We start from the raw sequence: 15962 nt of genomic DNA, 5'->3' as shown, positions 1-15962 counted from the left end.
CTTTCTTGCCCAGCTGGAAGCAGAAAAGATGCTTTGCGGATGCTGAGCAGCTACAGAGCGTGTCTTAGCTATCAGTTAGATCTTCCGGCCCTGCGACATTTCCCTAGAAGGAACACAATTTACTCTTCTGAGAAACACAATTTAAACTTTCCCAGAGTTAGACAACATGTTTGTGAATTGAGAGTTGGTCTCTGCTTATACCCTCTGACAGTCTACATTTTTGTTAGGCAGCTAGGAGAGCCACAACTTTTCCTGATGAAGTAAGTTGTACAATATTTGAATTTGCCAGTGTCAAACCTCATTATGATCACCTTTCCAGTAACAGCTCTTTGATAACTGAAATCCAGACTCCTGAGAAAGGATGAATTCTTAGAAATGGCAATTCCTTTATTGCTCTCTGTGCAATAAGACATAGCAAATGTCTCTCTTGACACAGTCCTTTAAAGTTCATTTTTCTCAAACAAGTCATTATTTTCTTCTATTTTAAGTAATGCCTCTGCAGCACATTGAGGGATCCTATGGTAGTATTTCTATTTTCTATTTCTTCTATTTTTCCTTTACTTCTTAACTCTCAGTGATAACACTGAATAGCTCACTTTTTAATAGGTACTTTTATTTATATTTAGTGTAAACTTAACTTGATATAGAAATCATTATTTTTCCTGATAAAAGGAATAAAAAAGGAGAATAATAGTTGAGATAGTGATTAACTGTAGCATTAATTATTAAGAAATCCATTTAAAATACTTATAATCTCCCTAAATGGAGGCAATTTTCACCAGACGGCTTTGCACATTTTCTGTATTATGGCCCAAGTGCAGCTAACCTAGGCAAGGAATTCTCAGCTCACTGCTGAGGAGCCTCTGACAGGCATTAAGTGGCCTTTAAATGATTGCAAGCTGTTCCAAAATGGAGTTCTCATGCTTGATTTTTTTTGAAAAAGTGACTTTTCCAGTGTGATCTCAATCATTTCCGATGTTCTTCATGCCTTTCTGCAGATCTGTGTTTACATCTGGTAGCACTTCCCTTCAGCCTGAAGAACTTTCTTCAGCTTTTCTTATAGTGCAAGTCTTTGGGTGACAAATACTCGCATTTACATTTGTCTGAAAATATATTTATCTCATCTCCATTCTTGAAAGAATTTTTCTCTGAATATAGAATTCTGAATAAATAGATAATTTTTATTTCTTCTTGCACTTTAAAGAATTGTTTCCCTAACTTCTGGTCTTTATTGTTTCTGAAAGAAATCAAAGCATTCAAATTGTTTTTCCCCTGTTTATAATATGTTGGTTTTTTCTGGCTGCTTTTAAAAGTTTCTCTTTTTTCCTTTACTGATTTATAATTGACGTACAGTACTGTATAAGTTTAAGGTGTACAGCATAATGACTTGACTTACATGTATTGTGAAATGATTGTCACAATAAATTTAGTTAACTAAAGAGTTAGAGTTTCTCTTTATGTTTCATTTTCAGCAGCTTGACTATGGTGTTCCTAGACATACTGTTTTTCCACACATATTCTGCTTGGGGTTCACTGAATTTTTTGAATATATAGATTAATATATTTCATCAAATTTAAGAAATCCTCAACTATTTTTTCTTCAAATATTTTGAATCATTTAATCTCTCCTCTCTTTCTGTGATTCCAGCTAGTTTCTCTGTTCTTCAGATTTGATAAATTTGTATTGTTCTCTCTTTAAGCTTTCTCTGTATACTGTCATCTCTATTCTACTGTTAAGCTCATCCAAAGTTTCTATTTCTCTGCTAAGATTTCCTATCTTTTCATTCATTATTAACATATTTCCTTTACATCATTGAGATAGTTATGATAGCTGCTTTAACTCCTTGTTCTGCTAATTTCCATATCTAGTTCATTTCAAGATTGGTTTCTGTTGATTGTCTTTTCTCTTGAAAATGGGTCATCTCAACCTAGTTCTTGTAGGTATGTCAATTAACTGGGGGCTTTACCTGCTTATTGTGAATATTTTGCTTTTAAGTCTTTGGATTCTGTTATATTCTTTCAAAGAATGTTGATTTTGTTTTCTTTTGTTTTAATGGTCAATTTACTTCATTGAATTTAAGCTAGAAATTGTCTCTCTTAGATGGCAACTCAAATCTCAGTTCAGTTTTTTAGCCTAGCTGGGTTGTTTGGAATCTGCCATGTGCTTTCATGGTTCAAGGGTCATGCAGAAATTTGTACAGTTCTTATACACAGAATTTGGATCCCTCTCTCTTTGGCTACCTACTTTCTGGGATCCCCTCCTCACTTTCCATTGGCTTCCAGTGGTTGCCCTGAACTCTCTCCTTTATTTCTTTAGGATATGAAGACTTTGGATTTTCTATCTAAAATTTAGCCACCATATGAGGTGCTAGCTGTTGTCTGCTCTCAGACTAAAAGTCCCTTTAAAACTGGAAGACCCACACCCTTCTTCCAAGTGTCAGCTCCTCTTCAGAATATGCCTGTTTTTGTTCATTCTCCAATGGCATCAAGTAGTTAGGGATTTGGTTTGGTTTGTTTTTTTGTTCACAGAATATAGATATTATCCACGGAAGGGTTGATCTGGTAGGAGTTCAGTCCTGACAGCTCATTTTTACTCTCACTACTAAACCTGCAAATGTTTGATTAAGAGTTCTGTTGAGTAAGACTGTAAAGGGAGAGAGAAGAGGTTAGAAAGCAGCAAGATCAAAGGATTTGACATGGGAAGGTGAACATGGCAGAACCTTAAGGGAAAGTCCAGAAATCCATGTAAGAGGTGGAAGGTATTTCATGGTCAACGGTACTTTCTAAAATGGGAGGGATACAAGAATCATCGGCTGCTAGAGCTCTGGATATGGAAAGAAAGCCTATGCAGGACAGAGTGTACAAAGTTTTCTTTGTGTATTGAGACTGTCCTCAGCCTCAACATGCCCCTTTGCCTTTGCCTTTGCCTTTGCCTTTGCCTTAAGACTACTCTGAAGTTTTGTTATACGTTTAAAAAGACCCTGCTTTACCTAGTCCTTAATTCTGTTTATTTCCTCAACATTTTCAAGGCTTTCCCACCTAAAAAGCATACCTTTTAACCTTAGGAAATTCGCAACATACATAATGATGAATTAATGGGAATCAGGCGAGAAGAAGAAATGGAGATGTCTGATGATGAAATAGAAGAAACAACAGAAACAAAAGAAACTGAGGAATCAGGTAAAGATTATTCTGCTTTGATTTATTTAACTAACACCTACTGGAAGGGATGATATTTTAAAACCATTAACAACCGATAAGGTATGGGCACAAACCCATCAGACTGGAAGCAGCTAGAGACAATTGGTAAGGCCGTATAAGTACACACTGGCTGAATGTCAACCCTGTGGCTACAGGACTTACTGTGGTCTTAGTTTACTGCCATCTTTCATCATAGTACCTAACTAAAAGTGGGCTTTCTCTTCCTAGGAGCATTGGACATTTAGGTGGTACTGTTCTATATTTGGCTTGGACTTATTAATAAGACGTTCTACAGTAGAAACTATAAGACAGTTTATGTATAAATAGGTAACTAGCCAAACTTTTAGGAAAAAAGTTATATCCCTACATCACTTATACTTTATACCAAAATTAATAGCAGATGGACTGAAGATTCAAATGACAAAATACATATATAGCAAAAGAAATGTTGGAAAATGTAGGAGATGGTTATATAATTTGGGATGAAGATCTCCAAAGATAGAAATCTTAAAGGATATTTTTGATATATGTATCTGCATAAAAATTAAATATTTCTCTTTAAAAATCACAAAGTTAAAAGAGAACTGAGGGCTTCCCTGGTGGCTCAGTGGTTAAGAATCCACCTGCCAATGCAGGGGACACAGGTTCGAGCCCTGGCCTGGGAAGATCCCACATGCCCCGGAGCAACTAAGCCCATGCACCACAACTACTGAGCCTGAGCTCTAGAGCCCATGAGCCACAACTACTGAGCCCACGTGCCACAACTACTGAAGCCCGCATGCCTAGAGCCCATGCTCTGCAACAAGAGAAGCCACAACAACGAGAGGTCCGCGCACCACAAAGAAGAGTAGGCCCTACTCGCCGCAACGGGAGAAAGTTTTATCAGAATTTATCAAATCTGAAGAACAACTGGAGAAAGCCAACAAAGACCCAACACAGCCAAAAATAAAAACAAATAAATAAATAAATTTATTTAAGAAAAGAGAGAATCTACAAACTAAGTGGAAATATCTACAGTATATGAGTCTACCTATCTGCTGCCTTCCATTGTGGTTACCTGGAGGTTTATTAGGAACCAAATAGGGGTCTACAAACAGTTGTCTGGGTAAAGCCTTTTGCTTTTACCTAGTATAGTCAGGACCTCACTGTGAGACGACAGCCATGGTATGGGTCCCCAGTGGAACTCAAATGGCAAACCTGTTGAACAATATAAGACACCACCCTTCAATTTCATAACAAATCATCTTGGAGGGGGGTTACCATGGGAGAGATTAAAACATCAGCTAAAAGATGAGTGTTTTCAGGTAAACCATTCTATACAATCTTAGCAGTCAGTAAAGCACAGTGGACAAGACACTGGACCTAAAGTTAGAACACCTGAGTTCTAGTCCAAGCTCTGCCTTTCTTGACATAGAAAGGACTTCTTCCTCAGTGAGCCTCAGCTTCCACACTTATAAGAAATACATTATAAAAACTATCTAACAAAGATTTTGTAATGGTTAAGTGAATTCATTCACTCCTTTAATAACTATTACATTCCCAGCCCTGTGCTAGACATTGGAGATATGGTAGTATACTGCCCCCACTGTGTGTATGTGTCTGTGTGTCTGTGTGTCTATGTCTCTGTGAGTGTCTGTGTGTCTGTGTGAGACAGATAGAAAACAGATTGATTATAATGCAAATCAAAATTTATTGGTTCCTGTACTTGCATATTGAAGTGAGCAGCTCTAGCCACTTGAGTGATCCCAGAATCTTCACTCCATGAACAAAAACTCTTAAGGAAAGAAAATCACCAAGTCAGAATTTTTTAAAAGCATTCATTAGCTGTTACATCTGAATTTCCTCTATTTTTGCCATATGTTACATCCCTAAACATATAAACCTCCATATATATTAAATAAACCCTTTGTAATCAGTGAATAGTTAATATTTTCAGAACAGCAAACTAATAACTGCAGACACATACTATAAACTTATAGCCAAGATAAACAAAAAATTTAATAATAATTGAGCTATTCAAATTATTTAAGTGTTTAGCCAGGATATTTTATAGCTGATTAATCTTTGATTTGTAGGATTGTCTCCACCTCAGTATCTGCAGTATTGTATACAGTATAAATCCACTGTTACCCTGAAATGAATGCAACCGTAAGTTTGAGCATCCACTTGATAAGTTGTTGAGTTTGAGGAATTATTGGGGGAGGAGAGGGGTATATGGGAGATTCAGATTGAATGTACTTACTAGGGTTATATAATTGCATTTTGCTTCTGTATCTCTTTTGAGTTAAAAGCTGTATTGGCTACTGCACAGAATCTTATTTCTTTAGAGACTGGAAACTCCCTGACAGATCATCTTATAGCTATTTTCTTTCCTGTTCCACATGCCAGGATGCTGCTTTGTCAAATAAAGCTATGTACAATGGACTTAATGGAGCTTACCAAATAGCTTTTCTCCCAGAAGGTTTCAATTCATTTTAATTCAAGGACTTCTGTGCATTTTTCTTCCCCTTGATCGTATCTAATTTTGTTATTGCATGTCTGTAGTACTCAACTGCAGAAATCCTGCTCAGTGTGAGCCGGTGAGCAGGTCCTCAGTTTTTATCTAAATCAGCTACATGTTTTAGTTATCGCTTGGTTCCAATGAAAAGCTTAAGCAACTAGAACTCAAAAGTTTTTTTTTTCTCTCTCTCCATGCTACCAAACTTGAATTTCAGGAGCCTATAGCATGTTTTTGGTTAAATATACTTCCCAGTCTGAGTCAAAGCTAGCAGTCTGTTACCTTTCCTTGAAGTGCCACAAAATTTCTGTTCTGTGAGATTCTCTATGGTAGCTAGCCCATATTTGTGATTCAGAACTGGAAATACTCTTGCCATGGAAGAAAAGACCGCTGTGCTCAAAGCAATGTGTTGAAGAGGGAGAATCACATCAAAGCAAATCATGATAGTGTGAAACTACTTCATTCTATTGTTAACCATGATGGAAAGTACATGTACCCAGTAAACATAAGGATAGCTGTTCCCTTTCAGCATCTGTCTTCTGCCTTCTTCACTTAAATTGGTGGTTTTCAGATTTGGTATATATATATATATATATATATATATATATATATATATATATATATATATATAAAAGAATCATTGGGTTACCTTTTAAAATTCAGATTTCTGTGCTATAGAGTCTGCTTCAATAGGCCTGTAATAGGGTTTGGGAATCTAAATTTTATCAGCCATCCTAAATGAATTATATGATCGTGGTCCAGGGAGCACATTTGGAAAACATTGACTTAGACTAATTCTCCACTGTTCTAGCCAAAGTTTTCTCTTCCACTGGTATCCAATCTCCTTCCTTCTCTCCTCCTACCTCCCATTATTCCCACTTTAGGAGTTTGATCAGTTAGTTAACAAGCATTATATCCTATCAGTTGATAGAAATAAAGATGTAATATATGTAAACATACATAAAATGTAAGAAATACCACTTGGTGCTAACCTGGAAGGTACTGATTAGAATGCAGCCAGGGCAAGAGAGTGTGGGCCAGAGTAGTCGCAGTCAGTGAAAATTGATCAAGGCCTTGAAAGATGAACAGGTTTGGATGAAAGGCAACAAAGTAAGAAAGCATCTTGATGCAGAGAGGGAGAAGGAGCAGGGCTCAAAGAGGGAAATAAGAATGATGTGATTAGGGGTATAAAAGATTGAATGGGCAAGAGGAGCCTAGACCATAGGGGACATGAATGCCAAGCTTAGACTTAGCATAGTAGGCAATATGTCACTATAAGCATGTCTTTCAACCATGGCACTTGTATGATAAAAGCAACATGAATTGTATATTTTAGGAGATAAGTTTGGATTGATAGAGACAAACCAGAGACTTTTATAGGAATTGAGATATAAAATGATGATGATTGGGACTAGCGAAGGCAACAGGAAATGAGAAAAATGATTGATAGAAGAAAAAGAGGTAACAGAGAGTATGACATTAAAGATGCTAGGAGTCATTTTGGGGGAATAAACTAAAATCTTTTGTGCTAGATTGAATATAAATGATGAAGAAAGGAAAGAATTCAGAATGAGCCTAGGTTTTCTAATCTGGGAGAATGGAAGGTTGGTGATTTTATTAGTTTGCTAGGGCTGCTATAATAAGAACCACAAACTGAGTTGCTTAAACAACAGAAATCTATCGTCTCACAGTTCTGGAGGCTAGAAATCTGAGATCAAGGCTCTAGCAGGGTTGGTTCCTTCTGAGGGCTCTGAGGGAGAATCTGTTCCAGACCTCTCTCCAGCTTCTGGTGGTTTTCTGGCCATCTTTGGCATTCCTTGGCTTGAAGATGCATCACCCCGATCTCTGTCTTCCTGTTCACGTGACATTTTCCCTGTGTGCATGTCTGTCTCTGTGTCCAAATTTCCCCTTTCCATAAGGACAACAGTCATAGAAATCTATAAGCCCACCCCAATTACCTCATTTTAACTTGATTACCTCTGTAAAGATCATATTTCCAAATAAGGTCACATTCTGAGGGCTGCAAAGTATCTTTTTTAGGAGGACAGATTCAACCCATAACAGTAGAACTGATAGAAATGGACTGATAGATGGGACTGATTTGCAGAAAATAATGAAATCAGCTTCAGACAGTAGGTAGTTAGGAAATAGATGTAAGGGATTTGTATACAAATCAGGGTTGAAGAAAGTAGAAGGCATAGAAGATAGTAGTACAGAGGCATTCATCTATACTCTGTTAGGAGTCAAAAAGGGAATAAACTACAAATATTTCCATAAATTTGGAGTATAAACAATAGAGATTAGTGGAATTTCATTTTTTACAATAGTCATAAGCCTGGAACATGGAAGGAACTCAGTAAATGTTTGTTGAATGGATGAAAATTTTCTTATTAAACACTTTGAAGTAGATTTTATGATTTTGTGATCTTGAAAAATATGCAATAACCATAAATAATTAAATTTAACCTAGGTTTCCCTATGTGTCTTATTTTTTTCAATTAATAAACTTTAAGTTTTAGATCAGTTTTAGGTTCATTGCAAAATTGAGCAGGAAGTACAGAGTTCCCAAATACTGCCTGTGCCCATATACACACAGTCTCCCCCACCATCTACATCCCCCACCCTAGGGGTACATTTGTTACAGTAGCTGAATACATCATCATCACCCAAAGTTCATAATTTGCATTAGAGTTCACTCTTGGTTTTGGAGAAATATATAAAATGTATGTGTTCACCATTGTAGTATCATACAGAATAGTTTCAGGTAACTTAATATCCTCTGTGCTGAACCTATTCATCCTTCCCTCCCCCCAAATGCTTGGTTACCACTGATCTTTTATACTGACTCCATAGTTTTTCCCTTTCCAGACTGGCATATAGTTGGGGTCATAAAGTATGCAGCCTTTTCAAATTGATTATTTTTACTTAGTAATATGCAGTTACTTTTCCTGCATATCTTTTTGTGGCTTGATAGCTCATTTCTTTTTAGTGCCATTTATTATTCCATTTTCTGGATGCACCACAGTATATCAGTGGTTAGATAACCACTAAAGAGCATTGTGGTTGCCTCCAAGTTTTGGCGATTATGAATAAAGCTGCTGTAAACATTCATGTGCAGGTTTTTTTGTGGACAAAGTTTTTAGCTCATTTGGGTAAATACCAAGGAGCATGATTGCTGGATCATATCCTAAAAGTATGTTTAGTTTTGTGAGAAACTGCCAAACTATCTCCCAAAGTGTCTGTACCATTTTGCATTCCCACCAGCAATGAAGGAGAGTTCTTGTTTGCACCACATCCTCACCAGTCCTTGATGCTGTCATTGTTTTGAATTTCGGCAATTCTGATATGTTTCTAGTGATATCACATTCTTGTTTTAATTTGCAATTCCCTAATGATATATGATGTTGAAATCTTTTCATATGCTTACTTGTCATTAGTATATCTTTGGTGAGGTGTCTGTTCAGGTCTTTAGTCCAAATGTGTTGTTCGTTTTCTTCTTGTTGAGTTTTAAGAGTTCATGGTATGTTTTTGATAACAGTCCTTTATCAGATGTGTCCTTTGCAAATACTTTCTCTCAGTTTGTGGCTTGTCTTCTTGACATTGTCTTTCACAGAGAAGTTTCTATTTTAATTAAGTCCAGGTTATCAATTATTTCTTTCATGGGTCATACCTTTGGTGTTGTGTCTAAAAAGTCATCACCATACTCAAGGTCACCTACATTTTCTCTTATGTTATCTTCTAGGAGGTTTATAGTTTTGCATTTTTCATTTGGGTCTGTGATCCATTTTGAGTTAATCTTTGTGATGTCCCGTTGTTCCAGCACATTTGTTAAAGAGTCTATCTTTTCTCCATTGTATTGCCTTTGCTCCTTTGTCAAAGATCAGTTGACTCTATTTATGGGGGTCTATTTCTGAGCTATCTAATCTATTCCATTGATCTATTTGTCTATTCTTTCACCAACACCACACTGTCTTAGTTACTACAGCTTTCTGTTAAGTCTTGAAGTCAGGTAGCAACTGTCCTCCAACTTTATTCTTCTCTTTCAATATTGAGTTGGCCATTCTGGGTCTTTTCCCTCTCTTTATAAACTTTAGAATCAGTTTGTCAACATCCACAAAATAACGTGTTTGGATTTTTTTAACATCTTTATTGGAGTATAATTGCTTTACAATGGTGTGTTAGTTTCTCCTTTATAACAAAGTGAATCAGCTATACATATACATATATCCCCATATCTCCTCCCTCTTGCATCTCCTTCTGACCCTCCCTATCCCACACCTCTAGGTGGTCACAGAGCACCAAACTGATCTCTCTGTGCTATGCGGCTGCTTCCACTAGCTATTTTACGTTTGGTAGTGTATATATGTCCATGCCACTGTCTCACTTCGTTCCAGTTTACCCTTCCCCCTCCCCGTGTCCTCAAGTCCATTCTCTGCGTCTCCGTCTTTATTCCTGTCCTGCCCCTAGGTTCTTCAGAACCTTTTTTTTTTTTTTTAGATTTCATATATATGTGTTAGCATACGGTATTTGTTTTTCTCTTTCTGACTTACTTCACTCTGTATGACAGACTCTAGTTCCATCCACCTCACTACAAATAACCCAATTTCGTTTCTTTTTATGCCTGGGTAGTATTCCATTGTATATATGTGCCACATCTTCTTTATCCATTCATCTGTTGATGCACACTTAGGTCGCTTCTATGTCCTGGCTATTGTAAATAGAGCTGCAATGAACATTGTGGTACATTACTATTTTTGAATTATGGTTTTCTCAAAGTATATGCCCAGTAGTGGGATTGCTGGGTCGTATGGTAGTTCTATTTTTAGGTTTTTAAGGAACCTCCATATTGTTCTCCATAGTGGCTGTGTCAATTTACATTTCCACCAACAGTGCAAGAGGGTTCCCTTTTCTCCACACCGTCTAGGCATTTATTGTTTGTAGGTTTTTTGATGATGACCATTCTGACTGGTGTGAGATGATACCTTATTGTAGTTTTGATTTGCATTTCTCTAATGATTAGTGATGTGGGCATCCTTTCATGTGTTTGTTGGCAGTCTGTATATCTTCTTTGAAGAAATGTCTATTTAGGTCTTCTGCCCATTTTTGCATTGGGTTGTTTGGTTTTTTTGATATTGAGCTGCATGAGCTGCTTGTAAATTTTGGAGATTAATCCTTTGTCAGTTGCTTCATTTGCAAATATTTTCTCCCATTCTGAAGGTTGTGTTTTCATCTTGTTTATGGTTTCCTTTGCTGTGCAAAAGCTTTTAAGTTTCATTAGGTCCCATTTGTTTATGTTTGTTTTTATTTCCATTTCTCTAGGAGGTGGGTCAAAAAGGATCTTGCTGTGATTTATGTCATAGAGTGTTCTGCCTATGTTTTCCTCTAAGAGTTTTATAATGTCTGGCCTTACATGTAGGTCTTTAATGCATTTTGAGTTTATTTTTGTGTATGGTGTTAGGGAGTGTTCTAATTTCATTCTTTTACATGTAGTGGTCCAGTTTTCCCAGCACCACTTACTGAAGAGGCTGTCTTTTCTCCATTGTATATTCTTGCCTCCTTCATCAGAAATAAGGTGACCATATGTGCATGGGTTTATCTCTGGGCTTTCTATCCTGTTCCATTGATCCATATTTCTGTTTTTGTGCCAGTAACATACTGTCTTGATTACTGTGTTGCTTGGATTTTGATTGGGATTGCACTGAATCCAGAAATTAGGTTGGAAATAACCGATATCTTGACAATATAAAGTCATCCTATCCATAAACATTAATCTCTCCATTTATTTAGTTCTTTGATTTCGTTCATCAGAGTTTTGTAGTTTTCCTCATATAGATCTCATATGTATTTTGTTACATCTATACCTAAGTATTTCATTTTTGTTGTGTTAATATAAATGGTAGTATGTTTTGAATTTCAAATTCCACTTATTCATTTTTGGTATATAGCAAAGCAACTGACTTTTGTATATTAACTTTTTTATATATCCTGCAACCTTGCTATAAGTGCTTATTAGTTCCAGGAGTTTTTCTATCAGTTCTTTCAGATTTTCTCCATAGATGACCATGTCCTCTGCAAACAAAGGCAATTTTATTTTTTCCTTCCCATTGTATGTACATCTTATTTCCTTTTCTTGTCTGATTGCATTAACTAGGACTTCCAGTACAATGTTGAAAAAACAGTGGTAAGAGGGGACATCCTTGCCTTGTTCTTAATGGGAGAGATTCAAGTTTCTCACCACGAAGTATGATGTTAGCTATAAGTTTTTTGTAGATGTTCATTATCAAGTTGAGGAAGTTCTCTCTTCCTAGTTTACTGAGATTTTTTTTATCATGGATAGGTGTTGGATTTTGTCAAATACCTTTTCGGCATCTATTGATACTTTCATGTGACTTTAACCTCTTTAACTTGTTAATGTAATGGATAGCATTAATTGATTTTCGAATGTTGAACCACCCTTGCATACCTGGGATAAATTCCACTTGATTGTGGTGTATTTCTTTTTAATACATTCTTGGATTTGATTTACTAATATTTTGTTGAGGATTTTTGCATCTGTGTTCATGAGAGTTATCAGTCTGTGCTTTCTTTTCTTGTAATGTCTCTGTATGGTTTTGGTATCGGGAATACTGACTTCATAAAATGAGTTAGGAAGTATTCCCTCTGTTTCTATCATCTGGAAGAGATTGTAGAAATTTTGTATTATTCCTCCCTTAAATGTTTAAAAGAATTCAGTAGTAAACTTATGTGGGCCTAGTACTTTCTGTTTTAGAGAATTATTAATTATTGATTCAATTTCATTAAGAGATAGAGGCATATTCAAGTTGTCTACTTTTTTTTTTTTTTTGCGGTACGTGGGCTTCTCACTGTTGTGGCCCCTCTCCAGATGCACAGGCTCAGAGGCCATGGCTCACGGGCCTAGCCGCTCCGTGGCATGTGGGATCTTCCCAGACGGGGGCACGAACCCGTGTCCCCTGCATCGGCAGGCAGACTCTCAACCACTGCGCCACCAGGGAAGCCCTGTCTACTTCTTTTTTATATTAGAGTATAGTTGCTTTACACTGCCATGTCAGTTTCTGCTGTACAGAAAAGTGAATCAGCCATACATATACATATACTTTTTAGATTTCCTTCCCATGTTTACTTCTTGTGTGTGTTTTAACAGATTGTGTATTTCAAGGAGTTGGCCCACTTCATCTAGGTTATCAAATGTTGGACATAAAGTTGTTCATAATATTCCTTTATTATCCTTTTAATGTCCATAGGATCTATAGTGATATCCTCTCTTTCATTTTGGACATTAGTAGTTTGTGTCTTCTTTATTTTTTTCTTAGTTAAACTGGCTAGAGGTTTATCAATTTTACTGAAAGAACCAGCTTTTGGTTTCATAAATTTTCTGTTGAGTTCCTATTTTCTATTTAATTGATTTCTGATCTATTTTTATGATATCTTTTCTTCTGCTTACTTTAGATTTAATTTGCTCTTCTTTTTCTAGGTTCCTAAGGTGGAAGCTCAGATAATTGATTTTAGATCTTTCTTCTTTTTAGGTCTTTTCTAATCTATGTATTCAATGCTATACATTTCCCTCTAAGCATGGCTTTCACTGCATCTCACAAATTTTGAGAGTTGTGTTTTTATTTCCATTTATTTCAAATATTTTTAAATTTCTCTTGAGATTTCTTCTTTGACTCGTGCCTTTTAGATGTGTGTTGTTTGATCTCCAAGTATTTTGGAATTTTCCATCTACCTTTCTGTTATTGATTTCTAGTTTAATTTCATTGTGGTCTGATAGCATACCTAGTGTGATTTCTATTCTTTTAATGTGTTCAGATGTGTTTTATGATGCAGAATGTAATCTATCTTGGTGCATGTTGCATGTGTGCTTGAGAAGAATGTGTAATCTGCCTTTGTTAAATGAAACAGTCTATACATGTCGACTGTATCCAGTAAATTTATGGTGCTGTTGAGTTCAACTGTGTCATTACTGATATTCTTCCTACTGGATTGTTCCACTTTTGATAGAGAGGTATGAAGTCTCTATAATAGTGGATTCATCTATTTTTTCCTTGCAGTTCTACCAGATTTTGCTTCACTTATTTTGACACACTATTATTAGGCTCATACACATTGTTTGTTATGTCTTCTTGTAGTACTAACCCCTTTATCACTATGTAATGCCCCTCTTTAGCCCTGATAACTTTCCTTGGTCTGAAGTCAGCTCTGTCTAAAATTAATATAGCTACTCTTACTTTTTTTTGATTAGTGTTAGCATAGTATCTTTCTCCATTCCTTTACTTTTAATCTATATGTATATTTATATTTAAAGTGTGTTTCTTAAAGATACCACTATAGTTGTTTCTTGTTTTTTTATCACTCTGACAATCTCTGAATTTTAATTGTATTTAGACCACTGATGTTTAAAATGATTATTGATGTAGTTGGATTAATATCCACCATATTTGTTACTGTTTTCTATTTATTGCTCTTGTTCTTTGTTCTTCCTTTTGTCTTCTACACTTTCCCAGCCCTTTGTGGTTTTAATTGAGCATTTTATATGATTCTACTTTCTCTTCTTTGTTAGCATATTGGTTATACTTCTTTTTTTTTTACTTTTTTAGTGGTTGCCTTAGAATTTGCAATTTATATTTATGACTAATCCAAATCCACTTTCAAATAACACTATACCAGTTTGTGGGTAGTGCAAATACCTTATGATAACATAATCCCAATTCCTTCCTCCCATTCCTTATATCATTGCTGTCATTAATTTCACTTATACATAAGCGCACGCACGCGCACACACACACAAGCATACATAATTGAACACATTGTCAGTATTATTTTGAACAAACTATTATCTGTTAGCTCAAGAATAAGAAAAATTAAAGTTTTTATTTTGCCATCACTTTTTCCTTCTTTAATGTTCTTCCTTTCTTTATGTAGATCCAAGTTTCTGACTTATGTCATTTTTCCTCTGTCTTAGGAACTTCTTTTAACATTTCTTGCAAGGCAGGCCTAATAGCAACAAATTCCCTCAATTTTTCTTTGAGAAAGTATTTCTCCTTCACTTTTGAAGGATAATTTCACAAGGTACAGAATTCTAAGTTGGTGGATTTTTTTTTCTCTTAACACTTTGACTATTCTCTCTATTCTATTCTTGCTTGCATGATTTCTGAGGAGAAGTAGCATGTAATTCTTATCTTTGCTTCTCTGTAGGTAAGGTGTTTTTTTCCTCTGGCTTCTTTCAATATTGTTTCTTTCTCTTTGATTTTCTGAAATTTGAATATGTTTTGGCATTTATCCTGCTTGATGCTCTCTGAGATTCCTGCATCTGTGGTTTGGTGTCTAACATTAATTCAGACATGTTCTCAGTCATTATTATTTTACATATTGTTTCTGTTTCTCTCTTTTTTCTCCTTCTGATATTCTCATTATGTATACGTTACATCTTTGTAATTGTCTCACAATTCTTGCATTTTCTGTTCTTGGGGGGGTAATTTTTTTTTCTTTTTGCTTTTCAGTTTAGGAGGTTTCTATTGTCATATCCTCAAGCTCAGAAATTCTTTCCCCAGCCATGCCCAATCTACTAATAAGTCCATCAAGGGGATTTTTCATTTCTGTTAGAGTTTTTGATCTCTAGCATTTCTATTTGATTCTTTCTTTGAATTTCCATCTCTCTGTATACAATATCCATCTGTTCTTCTATGTTGTCTACTTTCTCTATTAAAGCCTGTAGCATATTAATAATAGTTGTGTTTTTTTTTTTTTTGGCTGTGCCATGCAGCTTGTGGGAATTTTAGTTCCCCAACCAGGGACTGAAACTGGGCCCTCAGCAGTGAAAGCACATAGTCCTAACCACTGGACCACCAGCAAATTCCCAATAATAGTTGTTTTAAATTCCCTGTCTGATAACTCCAACATTTCTGCCATATCTGACTCTGGCTCTGATCCTTGTTCAGTCTCTTCAAACTATGTTTTTTAGTATGCCTTGTAATTTTTTGTTGAAATCTGGACATGATGTACTAGGTGAAAGGAACTCTGTTAAATAGGACTTTTGTGGTATTGTGGTAAGATGTGGTGGGAGGAGAACCATTTTATAGTCCTATGATTAGGTCTCAGTCTTTTAGTGAGCCTATACCTCTGGACTTTGAACTTCACAAGTGTTTCTCAGTTTTTTCTCCCCCTTTAGGTGGGACAGAATGGCTAGAGGGGTCTGGAGCTGGTTGGTTCCCTGGGTTGGTTAGGCTCTGGTACTACCCCAGTATGT

At 36.0% G+C, this 15962-nt stretch overlaps 1 protein-coding gene across 8 annotated transcripts in view; it reads left to right on the top strand.

The window, feature by feature from the left end:
* ENOX2 (ecto-NOX disulfide-thiol exchanger 2) overlaps positions 1-15962 on the top strand; it is a 284835-nt gene that overhangs the window by 252832 nt on the left and 16041 nt on the right. For all 8 annotated transcript variants that reach the window (XM_029240315.1, XM_029240320.1, XM_029240314.1 and 5 more), the window contains one exon: positions 3066-3180. In XM_029240315.1, the coding sequence (XP_029096148.1) occupies positions 3066-3180 (115 nt within the window). The remainder of the gene's footprint in view (positions 1-3065; positions 3181-15962) is intronic.

This window comes from Monodon monoceros, unplaced genomic scaffold (assembly GCF_005190385.1).
Source record: "Monodon monoceros isolate NGI ecotype Baffin Bay Population unplaced genomic scaffold, NGI_Narwhal_1 Super_Scaffold_22, whole genome shotgun sequence".
Taxonomy (NCBI): Eukaryota; Metazoa; Chordata; class Mammalia; order Artiodactyla; family Monodontidae; genus Monodon; species Monodon monoceros.
This window is presented reverse-complemented; position numbering and strand designations above follow the sequence as displayed.